The sequence below is a fragment of the Chrysemys picta genome, chromosome 12, assembly GCF_011386835.1.
Source record: "Chrysemys picta bellii isolate R12L10 chromosome 12, ASM1138683v2, whole genome shotgun sequence".
Classification (NCBI taxonomy): Eukaryota; Metazoa; Chordata; order Testudines; family Emydidae; genus Chrysemys; species Chrysemys picta.
Window position 1 is genome coordinate 42992525 of NC_088802.1, and position 13292 is coordinate 43005816.

General features: G+C 45.3%; 1 protein-coding gene across 9 annotated transcripts in view; it reads right to left on the reverse strand.

Annotated features, from left to right (window-relative positions):
* The window catches only part of TMEM94 (transmembrane protein 94), a 97470-nt gene that overhangs the window by 17029 nt on the left and 67149 nt on the right, over positions 1-13292 (reverse strand). For all 9 annotated transcript variants that reach the window (XR_010591758.1, XM_005297482.5, XM_065562757.1 and 6 more), the window contains 7 exons: positions 11508-11823; positions 9482-9655; positions 5701-5803; positions 3365-3582; positions 2101-2282; positions 1760-1898; positions 357-472 (listed from right to left, as the gene is read on the reverse strand). Coding sequence is in view for 8 of the 9 variants with exons in the window: in XM_005297482.5 (XP_005297539.1) it covers positions 357-472; positions 1760-1898; positions 2101-2282; positions 3365-3582; positions 5701-5803; positions 9482-9655; positions 11508-11823 (1248 nt within the window). In the remaining variant the exon portion in view is untranslated. The remainder of the gene's footprint in view (positions 1-356; positions 473-1759; positions 1899-2100; positions 2283-3364; positions 3583-5700; positions 5804-9481; positions 9656-11507; positions 11824-13292) is intronic.

Consider the following 13292-nt stretch of genomic DNA (forward strand, 5'->3'; position numbering starts at 1 on the left):
CCACACACACTTGGAGGAGGAAGGGTAGGGAATCCAGACGGAAAGAAAGAAGCCTCGTTTCTCCTCACAGCCTCCTGGGCAGTTCTGTGTATGGTCATCTCAACTCCTAAATCAGCTAGCACTCTTTAAACCTTCTCATGGGAAGGAAGGAAGGAGAGCTTGCAAAGGGGCAAAACTGAACTACTTAGTGCTGGGAGTTGTGCAGGTCCTTAATGTCAAGCTGGGAAGAATCAAGAGACACAACACGAACTAATTAACAAACAAGGATTACGTGAGGGTGGCGCTCCTGGAAAGCACCAAGGTGTTGCTCTTAACCAGAGAGTCACTGTGGCGTGGAGAAGGAAAGATACACTCACCCTGTTGCAGTCCTCCAAGAAGCTTGGGATATCACTGTCTGTTGGCTGAAAGCTGATGAGATCCAAGTGCCCTTCCTCTTCCATCAGCAGCAGGCCCTCCACATCATCTCGAGAGACTGAAGCAGAGAGAAAGGCAGTGGTAAAAATAAGCACAGCCTTGTCTACACTGCACTGTTTCCAGCCATGTGCCCCTGCAACACACACAGCACCTTCACGTGGAACTGTGGAAGCCTGGAAACACAAGCCCTGATTTTCTAGGTTAGCTGCAGTCAGATCCCACTCAACTGTCTCTTAAAATAAAAGGTTTTTAAATGACTAATCTGCTCGGAGGCAGATGCATGAGCCTAGTCTCTTTAATCTTTTGACACATGATAGCTCTTCTGGCTCTGCCGCCTTTCTCCCTGCTCACACTGTCTTCTGGGGAGAGATTGGAGAAATCACATCTAAAGTGAGGAAGAAGAGCAACTTTCAGACAAGAGACAGACCCACAGGATAAGTCCAACATTGCAAAAAAAAAAAAAAAAACCCCGGTGGCATTGAGTCTCAGAGCCCAGGTCAACTGACTGGGGCTTGCGCTATGAGGCTAAAAATAGCCGTGTAGACATTCCTGCTCTGGCTTTGAGACCTACCCCTTCACCAGGTTCCAGAGCCCAAACTCCAGCCTGAGTAGGAACACCTACATTGCTATTTTAGCCCACAGCGCAAGCCTGAGTCAGTTAACCTGGGCTCAAACATGCCCTCAACAGCTACATCAAGGCTGTAGCAAAAATTGGAACTGCAAATGAACAACTCCACGGTAGGCAATTGTGTAGACAATCATGATAGTTACATGCACAAAAGTGTGTGTGCACCCAGCTCCCATGATTCTGCATGGAACTGCAGTAAGTGTGCGCACAAATCAGCAGTTAGATTCCTAAACAGCCACGTGAGTGGCCAATTTACCATGACTGCATGGTACTCACAAGTCATGCACATTCAGGTTTGGGCTCACAGTTCTAACAAGTTAGGACTGGTTTTAGTGGGTTAAGTACAGGTTAAACAGGACTGTCTTGGAAACAGTGAGGAACATTTGAGTGGCTTCCTAAGACCGCAGCAGCCTATTTTCTTCAGGGTTATTAGTGCAGGTTTCACTATGTGATATACATATGCTGAAGGGATAAACTGGACAGCTCATCCTTACCAAATTCCTGGTTTCATCCTTCAATGGGAGCCACCTAGTCACATCCCCTAACTGGCAGCTGTGGCGAGAAGCCACTGAGTCACAGCTGAACTCCACTGCCGGTTAGTAAACCCCAACCAGAGCATCCTATCTTGCTTACCATACACCACATTCGTTAGCTACAGGCAGACACACCCCGCCTCTGAATCATACAGCCACCTTTCCCAGAGGGAAGTTCTCTCACCCTGATTCAGGTCATCATGCAAAGAACCTGCATGGCTGGGACTGGAGGGAGGAATCTCTGACCCGGGCACATCTCCGTTGGGCGTTAAGGATATGTGGCAGTTCCAGCCGGTCTCAAGACCCATCTTCTCAGCAAAGACCTGGGGGAGAGCACACAAGATTTTACAGAGCTGATGCAGGGACCAGTGCTTTGGGGTCAATACATACAGATGCCCCCTGACCAGCATATGCCACGGAGACCATTAGGCAGCTCGGTAGGGGTACTCTCAGACTATATGGGGAGGAACTTCAAGGCAGGGGCCAAGCAAGTTCAGAAAGGGATACAGCAGAGATGTAGCCTACCTTGCTCTTGAGCTCATCTTCCAGGGAAAAGTAGACAAAACGAATGCAGGCACTGACCAGCCCATCAATGAGGCGGACGATGTCAAGTCGGGCCTGGTACTGGGATGAGACCATTCCCATGAAGATCTGACCACTCAGAGCCTGGATACAATCCTCCTTCTCCATCACTTCCCCGATCCCTTCTTCAGGCATGCAAACAACACGCAATCACATTGAGACACAAACACCCACATGTGCGTGCACACACGGACACAGATAACGAGACATGACCACATAGAGACAGGCACCCATATGCACAGAAACATGCAGACACACGTATAGATGAACAGGTGGAAAGACACCCATTTGCCCAATCATACACAGTCACAAAAGGCGTTTTAAACACCCCAACATGCAGCCAAGAACACAGTGCAAAAACACACACAGCACAAAAACACACACAGCATGGGAAGGAAGAAAATAAAATAAAGGATGCTAGTCAGTTACAAGAAAGGGGTGGGAAGGGCACAGTACATGTGCTGCATGATGTACACATATGCATTTTAAGTACATCATACTGTGCTTAAACAACACAGCAAGTCTGGAGGAAGCTGACAGCCATGAAACTGAAGGGGAGTTGATCTCAAGTAATTGGATCAAACACGTTCTCTCTAGGGATGCTGCAGTGACTCCAGAATGACTTGTTAAGGATTTAGACTGACAGGATTCCTTCACCAGATCAGGGTGTGATTAACGTGACCTCGATACAGTACACAGTAAAGGATCCTGGTGTAGCACGAGAAATTGCACAATGAAACATTGTATAAATCGCTAATTATGCCTCCCAACTCCCACGTGAAACCATGTTACCTCATTTTACAGAATGGGGAACTGAGGCACAGAGGGGTTAGCACCGCAATTTTCCAAAGGAATCAAAGGGAATTAGGCACTTCCTGACTCCTTTGAAAAACCCAGCATAAGTAACTTGCATAAGATTGCACAGATGCAAAGCCAGGAACAGAACTTAAAGAGTCCTGAGTCTCAGTCCCCTGCTTTAATAAATTAGACTACCGTCAAGTGTAACTATTGTCTTACAAATTTAGGTAACTTTACGATAGAAATACACTTGCCAGCAGCGTAAGTAATTATTTCCCTTTAAGGGAATGCTTAGATCTCAATTTCCAACCACTGCTTTGGAGAGCAAAGCTGCTACAGCTCCAGACTGATTGGGAATGGGAGACCCAGCTCAGCAACACATCCCACAAGGAGGAGGAGAGAGACATACCATCAGAGCTCCAGCTGTTCCTTCTGCTGCTCTGTTTGATGGGTGTAGTCCCAGGAAGGTCACAGGATGTGAAGATGGCACTCTGTCCAGGGACCTGCACCAGTTCTATGCACTTGCCATTGAGCTGGGAGGACAAGGCACAGTGCATTGGCTTGTAGGCAAAGGCAGAACAATAGCCTGAGAGACATGCTCGCTGGTAGAAATCCAACACTTTCTTCCTATATGGAAGACACAAGATAATAGCAAAAGCTATCAGCGGCATGCTGCCATTCTGACACCAGTATAACCTCTGGGAGCTCTGGGCTGGAGGAAATCAGCAATACAAGTTTCCTGGACCACTCCCTATAAGTTTGTTTCTAACGCTGATCAGAGACTGGTCTAAAGAGACCATTCCTATAGCTTGTATTCTTTGAGCTACAGCCACTAGAGGGAGATCTGAGCGTCTGAGCATCCTGTAAGAGGCAGTGATGCACCCACAGAGGGGTGAACAGACAAACTAATGTAGCATATTTGTGATAGAATTGGAGCTGCCTGTGAGAATTTATGAACACTAAATGTGTTATGTAGCTGTCTGATTATTGCCAGGGGGTTCATTGCATGAGTACTTGGGATTAATTCACCAATAAGGCTGTTTACTTGTGAGTAGGAAGAGTGCAATGGGCCAGATAACACTTCAGCAAACACTGTGGGGACAATGCTGGAACCACTGGCTGTGATGCAGACCTCACGAAACAGGTTTCCCCAGGCAGATCTCAGCCCCTATCAGGGGAGCAGGGAGATCAGAGGACTCATGAGGGTTTAAAGTCACACACTTCTCAAGGGAGAGACAGGGCTTCTGAGTAAATGTGAACCCAGACTTCGGAGGTCAGAGGGATCTGGGGTAAGACAGGCCTTTAGCTCAGACAGATATGCATCCAGACAATTTATTGTTTTAAAAACCCATTTCTCATGTTATGCTGTGCTCCCACTGTTAAGATTAAACAATACATTGTTTTAAGAAGACTGTTTTGGGACACTCTATTCGTCACTGGTCACAGCTCCTGAAGGAAAGAACGGCAGAGAGCTGAATGCAGTTGGACCTGCTGAGCAATCATGGTTGGCACACACCCATACAGGATGCTGTAGCATCACAGGATTCTACCCAGGAAGGCAAAGGCTCAAGGCCTAAAAACTAGAGGGAATGCACTCAGAGAGAAAGGAAGGAATGAGAGATGCAGCTAGCACTGAACCATGACCATATTATATAGATTTGCATGGTGCAGCGACACAAAACCAATGCAAGTTGAACGAAGAACCCCTCCATCACAGTACACCAGTGGTGCAGTTCCAAATACCTGCATTTAAAGGCACATTGTCAACACGCAGTCATTGGAGTAGCTTAAAATTCCATGTTTGTTTTAAATTTGCAGCGGTAACATTAGGCTGGGCCAGAACTACTCAACACAGAGTTTTTAATCAATGCCTTGTAAAAGAAATATTCAAAAAAGTAACAGGTCTTAATGCCTGAAGATAGCCAGACACACTAGCACAGTGGTCCCCAACGTGGTGCCCGCCGGCGCCATGGCACCCGCTGGGGCATCTATGTGCGCCCGCGTACTGGCTGGCGGACAAGCATCCCCCGAAATGCCACCGACAAGCAGCGTCATCCAGAGGCGTCACCACCGAAATGCCGCCAAAGCCTCTGGATGACGCTGTTTGTTGGCGGCATTTTGGCGGCGACGTCTATTGACATTGCCGCTTCTTGGCGGCATTTCAGCGGATGCTCGTCCACCGGCCACGGTCTGCGGTGGCTCATCGTCTGGCGCCTGCCAGACAAAAAAGGTCGGGGACCAACAAAACAAATCAGGACTGATCTGTCAAATGACAAAAGCTGACAATAATGACATGAGGCGCACCAAATCCACCCCGGCAAGATACAACTAATAGCTGGTATGTACCACTCCTTGTATGCAGATATGGGACGTCCCAGAGATAACCGAACAAAATCCTATTGCCACCATCACTGAACTTGCTTAGAATTCTTGGGCACACTTTACAGTAAGGTTTCATTTATAAACAATTTAGAAAGGGTTTATAAATGATGAACAAATGTTTTAATAAATGGTCAGTAAATTGTTAAGAGTCCAACGGGTCAATAGATTGCTTAGAATCATGTAACCCCTTTTAACGATGTGCTTATAACCAACTACAGACAACTCACATTTATAACAGCTATTTATCATTTATAAATGGTGTATAAAGTATTGTTATGTGGAGCCTTAATATAAACATAATTCTCTCCAGTAATTAATTTTAAACCAGCAACTCCTGTATGCCAATGAGGTAAGGCCACCCACCTGTCCGAGCCGGAGAGGGGGTAGATATCAGCACCATCCCAAAAGTCTGTGCAGGCCTCAAGAATGATGTCAGCTGTCCCATGAGAAAGCATCTGCTCAGTGCCTAGGGGAAAAACGGGTAGGTGTCTCACCTGTACATTCCCAACCAAGGGATTGAATTCCAATGGCTCGTTTGACAGTTAAAAACTACAGAGTATCCCACAATAAGACAGAACGTCCTGATCTACCCAATACATCCCCACTGGCCATGTCAAGAGTGTGTCAGTCACTGAACAGAGACTGTTCAAGAGAAGATGATGTAGGTTTGGCTGCTCTTTGCCTGGCTATAAGTTAACTGAGCTAGTGGTAAATTGTGGACCTGGTAGCCAGTTCCAGTACCTCTCCCCTTACACTGCAATGATCTTTCTCCTGCAGAAAAGTGAGGACCAAGTTGCTTCTGTATCCAGTACGCCTCCAAATCAGGGTATAACCAGGAGTAATGGAGCCATGAGATGAAATTAAGTAACGGGAAATTTGAGTTGAATAACAGTGAAAGCCTGTTAATAGACTGGAGCCTATTGGATTGGAGGCAGCATGGACTAGAAAGGGCACAGGACTGGGACACAGGAGACCTGGGTTCTATTCATTGGCCTGGCAAGTCACTTCACCTCCCTGTGCCTCAGATAACGATACTGACCTCCTTTGTAAAGCGCTTTGAGATCTACTGATGAAAAGCACTGGATAAGAGTGAAGTATTATGATTGTCAGCATTATTCCACAGGAGAATTTGGGTGATTAACGGTCATTGCGTGGGGCATTTATAACGAGGCTGGACGAAAGCTCTAGAAGACGTACTGTAGAGGAGAACCCCTCGCACTGACCAGAGGAGGTGCCAAGATTCCTTAATGTCCATGATCTTTTCGATCGTTCCACCTTTTCCAATTCTAGGATACTTTAAGGCTGAACAATAACCTGCAACTCATCCAGCTGGGCCTGGGTGTTCCAGATCATCATGTGATTTTCACTTATCTGGTACAAGACCAGGGCCTGGTAGGTAGATCTAAAGTCAAGGATGGAGGGGCTGCCTTTCCTCCAGAGTTCCTCTCTCATTAGCTCATGTGGAAACATTAACATTATATGCACATAGCTTTCACTGTCAAGGTTAATTTGATTCCCTCCTCCAGCTGCTCTGTGACTGCCCCCAATGGCTTCAAAGCTGATCTAAAGAAAAAAAAAATCACTTCCAAAAAGCGAGTCCAAAGACTCTTGCAGGCATTGCTGCCGAGTGCCGACACTCATGCTAGCCAACAAGGTCAAGAGCCAAGAATATCCGTTCATGCAAATCAGGCAGGGACCTTCATGAATACTTGAGGATTTTCCAAAACATACCAGCTCTCTGCTTTGTACTAAAAATAGACACCACATGCTGAGTTTATCAGCATAACAAATATCTGAATGCAATAGGAGCAGAATGTGAAAGAGGGGACTTGTTAGAGGAACACAATGGACAGCTTGTGTGAGGCTTGGGTTAATTTTACTGTAAAAACTTTATATCCTCCCATAGTGGATGTATGGTCAGATAGCCTCTGCTGTGAACAAAGGGGCAGGAGATGCTAGCTGACCCTGCAAAGTCCCCATGCCTCATATACCGAGTAGGAGCTGGTGGGCAAACACACAGATGCACACCAGCAGCTACATTTCTGCTTTCCATCCCACATAGTTTCTGTTCAACATCAACAGCACCTTGCACAGCCCACCCCACTGTCACTCTGTAGAAGTTAATGCCAGTGACACAGGGCGCGTACCGCTCCAATCTGTGCTGGGGCGGCATTGATTCCAATGTCATTGATGGCACCGTGAGCTAAACTTCCCCCCAGCTGGGATTAGTAAATCACAAGGTTAGTAACAGAAATGGGATTCTGCTAAAACAGGGGCCATTGTTCACTCTGGCTTTTGCCCTACAATCTGCACCTAAGCCACAAACAGACATCCATGTAACACTCACGGCCTACGCCTTACACAAACCACTCGAGGGACCAGAAAAAGAATCTACAAAGACGTACAGATCAGATGCCTCATGGCACAAGGAAACAACTAAAAAACCCCTAGGCTATAACTCTAGGTAAATTAACAACCTGACCTGGGAACATAACCATTAGCTAACGAGCGGTGGGATCGTTTAGAAATGGCTAAGGATGGGTATTAAACACCGTGACTGTTCACTATTTACATGTATGCCCTGCCAAATTACGCTGATTTACAAAGCAAGAGACTCCTTACTAGGCTCCTGGCAGTAAGCTGGGTGAAATCCCTGCTCCCACCTGGCATTGGGGCTGGGAGCCGAGGTGCTCCTGCTGGCTGGCTGTGGCCAATACTGAATCAAGCTGTTTTCTTGTAGGGCTAGAGATAGAGGCTAACTGAGCAGCAGTGAGTCTGCTCAAGTGAGCCAGATCACTCTTTGCATTGGATATGGGCTTGTGTTAAAACTCTTCCTAAACAAGAGATTCCTAACAGTAACCTCAGCCTCCAGCACTGGTGCAGTAATCAAAATAAGATTATGAAAAATTAAGATTTTAAATACAACAAGGGAAGATGGAGGCAGTACAGGCCATTGGGTCATTTCACTCCAGGAGCACGTGAATCCTTAACTCACCTCCCGCTACTGTGAATTTGGGGTGAAATTAACAGGGACGTTATTTCACTAAACGAGACAAGGGAACCTAGAGATGGGTTATGTACCATTTCTGCTAAGGGTACAGAATTTACTACCTGTCCATATTTGGTTTCCTTATGGAGGTCTCGTTATGGTGGAATGAATCTTTGAATCCATACAAGATTTTTAAAGCCAAAAGGGGCCATTATGATTTGGTCTGACCCCCTGCATAACACAATCCAGAGAATTTCACCCAGTAATTCCTGCACCAAGCTCATAACTTCTGGTTGACCTAGAGCACAATTTTAGATAGCCACACAACCTTGATTTAAAGGCTTCAAGTGATGAACAATCAACCACATCTTTTAGTAAATTATTCCAATGGTTAATTACCCTCACTGTTAAAATTCTTCTTACAGTTCACTCTAGACAGCATTATTACGGTCACACACACACACACACTCACACGTCTGAACCCTCTAGGGAAAAAAACTTTTCAAAATTAGGAAATGAAGTTAGAATGATGCAAGATTAAAAGTGTTTCCCTATATTGAGAATCCCAGCAGTCAACTCTGAACAACACATTTCAAAGCCTTTCCTATAAAGACAAGATGGCAGCAACTGGAACAGATATAAAAAAAATCTTCCCAGGTCAAGGTGTAAGATTAACTGCTGGACAGAAGGATATGGTTTACTCCCAGGGACTTTCAATTCTGTATAGTATTGATTTCGCTGGGACAACAAAGTCTGTACATAGACAATCAAGAACCTCTTCTTATTCTGCTTTTCCAGGACACAGGCACACAAGATCATTAATATGTTGGATATAACATTAGCCAGAATCAAATTACAAAGGTTATCCACAATCTTTATGCTTCTGGGCAAGAGCTGGTCACACACTGGGGTCAGGAAGAAATTCCTCCCAACATGTAATAGCACTGCACAGTGAGGTGCATTACCAAGAAATTTACAGCTTCCTCTTTAGCAGTTGGTATTGGCTGCAGGCAGACACAGGATATCAGTCTAGATGGAGCCTTGGTCTATTCTACTCTGGCAATTCCTAGATTGTTTTTGAGACTCGCAAAAGACTCCATTTCCCTCCCCCACTATATCCAACACCTACGCCCGAGAGAAGAGAAGCAGCCTTACTGGTGGTGGTGTCCTTAACAAAAAGGCTGATCATGTGACTTAAAGGCGGTCTCCTCTTGGTGATGGAAGAGAGTTTTCCCAGTACTGTCTCCTTCACCATCTCGTCAGTCGGCAGGCGGTACAAAGCCAAGTGGTTCTCCTGCTTGAAAAGCTCTTTGGCTCCGGGTGTGAAACCTGAAACATGAATGTAAAGGGGAAAAAGATTAAACACAACCCAAAGCAAAATGGAGGAGATCTCACTTTGCTGCTCCACCCCGCCCACTAGCTGCAGTCATTCTGATACCTTCCCAGCAGCAGCATCCACCAGAAACCAAGCCAGTGACATTATGTAGCCCCAGTGTGTGCTAACAGCCAAGCAACAGAGGTTAGACTTACCTAGCTGACTTGCCTGCGTTCTCACTATGTGCGTACAGTAAAACGCTTTGAGATCTACTGATGAGATGTGCTATATAAGAGCCGGATGATATTATTAGTGGAGTCCTTAGCACTCCTGATTCATTTAAGAGAAGCGGAGCAATGCAGAAGAACAAGAGGTCAGAAACGCTAAATGTTAATCCTGGCTCTGCCACTGATTCCTTGCGTGACCTTGGACGAGTCATTTAACTCTCCTGTGCCTCACTCTTAAATGGGGACATTGATACTTATCTACCTCACAAGGGTGGGATGCAGATTATGAAGTACTGAAGATGTGAAGTGCTACATATTATTTACGGCTAACCATTACCAGTTTCTCTGTAATACACAGAAACCTAAACAGTAACACTGACAAAGATACCAGAAGAGCAATTCGTCCATTCTTATTGGTCATTCTTTATCCACTGTGGGGCAAAAAGCTTCTTCATCAGCACTGCTGCTGTCTGTAACACTGAAGGATTTGAACTAGAACTTTACAAAATTTAGCCTGTGTTGGCTGGAAAAACTCTTAGCCATGAATGTAACTCAATGACTCTAGCATCGTGTCTCAACCTGTCAGCGGTGAACTCTCCAATGACACTGGCAACAAGTCTGATGTCAAACCTCCGAGCATTGATCCAAAGAGAGATCAGAGTCAGATCTGCACTCCAGTTTTCCAACTCAAATTCAAAATGATCTGGACAAACTGGAGAAATGGTCCGAGTTAAACAGGATGAAGTTTAACAAAGACAAATGCAAAGTGCTCCACTTAGGAAGAAAAAAATCAGTTTCACACATACAGAATGGGAAGAGACTGTCTAGGAAGGAGTACGGCAGAAAGGGATCTAGGGGTTATAGTTGACCACAAGCTAAATATGAGTCAACAGTGTGATGTTGTTGCAAAAAAAGCAAACATGATTCTGGGATGTATTAACAGGTGTGTTGTGAGCAAGACACAAAAAGTCATTCTTCCGCTCTACTCTGCTGTGGTTAGGCCTCAGCTGGAAGATTGTGTCCAGTTCTGGGCACCACATTTCAAGAAAGATGTGGAGAAATTGGAAAGGGTCCAGAGAAGAGCAACAAGAATGATTAAAGGTCTTGAGAACATGACCTATGAAAGAAGGCTGAAAGAATTGGGTTTGTTTAGTTTGGAAAAGAGAAGACAGAGGGAACATGATAGCAGTTTTCAGGTATCTAAAAGGGTGTCATAAGGAGGAGGGAGAAAACTTGTTCACCTTAGCCTCTAAGGATAGAACAAGAAGCAATGGGCTTAAACTGCAGCAAGGGAGGTCTAGGTTGGACATTAGGAAAAAGTTCCTAACTGTCAGGGTGGTTAAACACTGGAATAAATTACCTAGGGAGGTTGTGGAATCTCCATCTCTGGAGATATTTAAGAGTAGGTTAGATAAAGGTCTATCAGGGATGGTCTAGACAGTATTTGGTCCTGCCATGCGGGCAGGGGACTGGACTCGATGACCTCTCGAGGTCCCTTCCAGTCCTAGAATCTATAAAAAAAAAAAACTAACAAAGGGGTACCATTCTGGTACTCTCCCAGGATTCAGCTGGCTCAGTAAGACTACCATGAAAGCTTGCTCCCATTTCTCAGCTGTCTCCTTGTTTGGTTCTTCCTTACCTATTAGCCTGGCAAACTCACAGAGCCCCCAGGGCACATGGACAGGCAGCACAGCACTGTGGGTCTCCTGGAGGGCAATGTTGCAGAGGTGGTCAGAGAAACGGCATAGGCGCTCTGTCACACTGGCATTGCAGAGGTTGAGCAGCACATTCAAGCCCAGAGGCTTCAGGGAGGTTAGGTGCATCTGCCAGTTGGAGTCATCAAACTGGATACAGGAGGGGTTCTGCTGGTCCTGGGACAGGCTGAGCATTTTGAGGTGGTAGTCACACACGAAGTCTTCAGCCTCACAGGCCAGTCCCTCAGTGTCACCGCCAGCCTGATAAGACATGCAAGAAAATCCTGATTAGTTATAATGGAACGTAGTTGCTAGAGAGGCTCCAATTCCCATCCCAAGTTTAGTATCCCTTAGCAGAAGAGAGAATCCCAGATATAACAGGGAAGATTAACAGGCCGTTGCTTCCTCCACTTATCAAAAATAGCAGCTTCCCTAGTTCCACAATCTGAGATTCTCCAGAGGAGTAAAAACAATGTTTTTTAAAAAGCAACAGAGGGTCCTGTGGCACCTTTGAGACTAACAGAAGTACTGGGAGCATAAGCTTTCGTGGGTAAGAACCTCACTTCTTCAGATGCAAGAATGTTTTTTAAATGGTTCAAATTCTAAGGGAGGAAAATGAATGAGTATGCGATGAGGGAGTGACTACTGTAAAGGGCCCGGGGGCTCTTCCAGGGAGATTAAACTACTTTCTAGTAACACATTTAGAAAAACAAATAGTAAGTTCCTGATCCTTCCCACACTGAAATCTGTGGGAGTTTTACCATTGCCATAGGTGGGAGTATGAACAAGCTCAGAAGATAACCAGGGAAAGAACTGTAGGATTGATCTTAAGATGACAGAAATTTGAGGGATGGGGATGAAGTCTCCTGAGAAGAAGGTGGTGTGTAACATCCCATAAATGCACAAAAATAGATGTGAGAATCCTCATCATAGACACTAGCAACAGGTACCTCCTTTAGTCCTGTCTTTAAAAGAACCAACCCTTCCCAGGGGAAAGGGCCTTCAGTAGAGAGAACGCTTTTCTTCTCTGAAAAGGACATGCAGCCCATGCTGAAGGATGTGCAAGGGGAATGAAGTGAGATTCTTCCCTGATTGCTTCCCCTTACAATTCAGCAACTGAAGCAGGCAACACTAGACAGACACACAGACATCTGCCCCAGCAAAAAGCACATCTTTGTGAGCCCTGCTTAAGCACCAAGCCCATTACCAGTCAAGTGACACGGGCCGGGGTGAGTCTTTTATTGCAGTGTAGACATACCCTTAGGGTCATAATCTGTCACTAGAAGATATTATGCCCAACTCTCCCCTTGCTTACACTGGGGTAGGTCAGGAGTAACGTCACTGAAATCCATGGAGCTACAGTGATGTAAATTCAGAATAACAGAGCACAATCAGTACATATGAGTGGCCAGTATTACCAGTCAATTAGTATTTAATGAAAACGAAACTTGGTTAATTTGACCTTGGGTTTCTTTGTTTTTGACTTCATGAATTATTCACATTCTACTGCTGGTTTTGTGAACGTATTCATTATTATTATTTATTTGTATGATCATAGCACATAGGCCCTATATGTGGAATTATTCTACATCTACCACAAATGAACACTTGGCATGCTATAGGTAAAGTATCCATTACTGATATTCGGTATTCAAGGTCAAAACTGGTCACCTGTTACATGGTTTAGATTCTGGTCCCTAACTGAGTAACTAACATTTTTCATAGAAGAC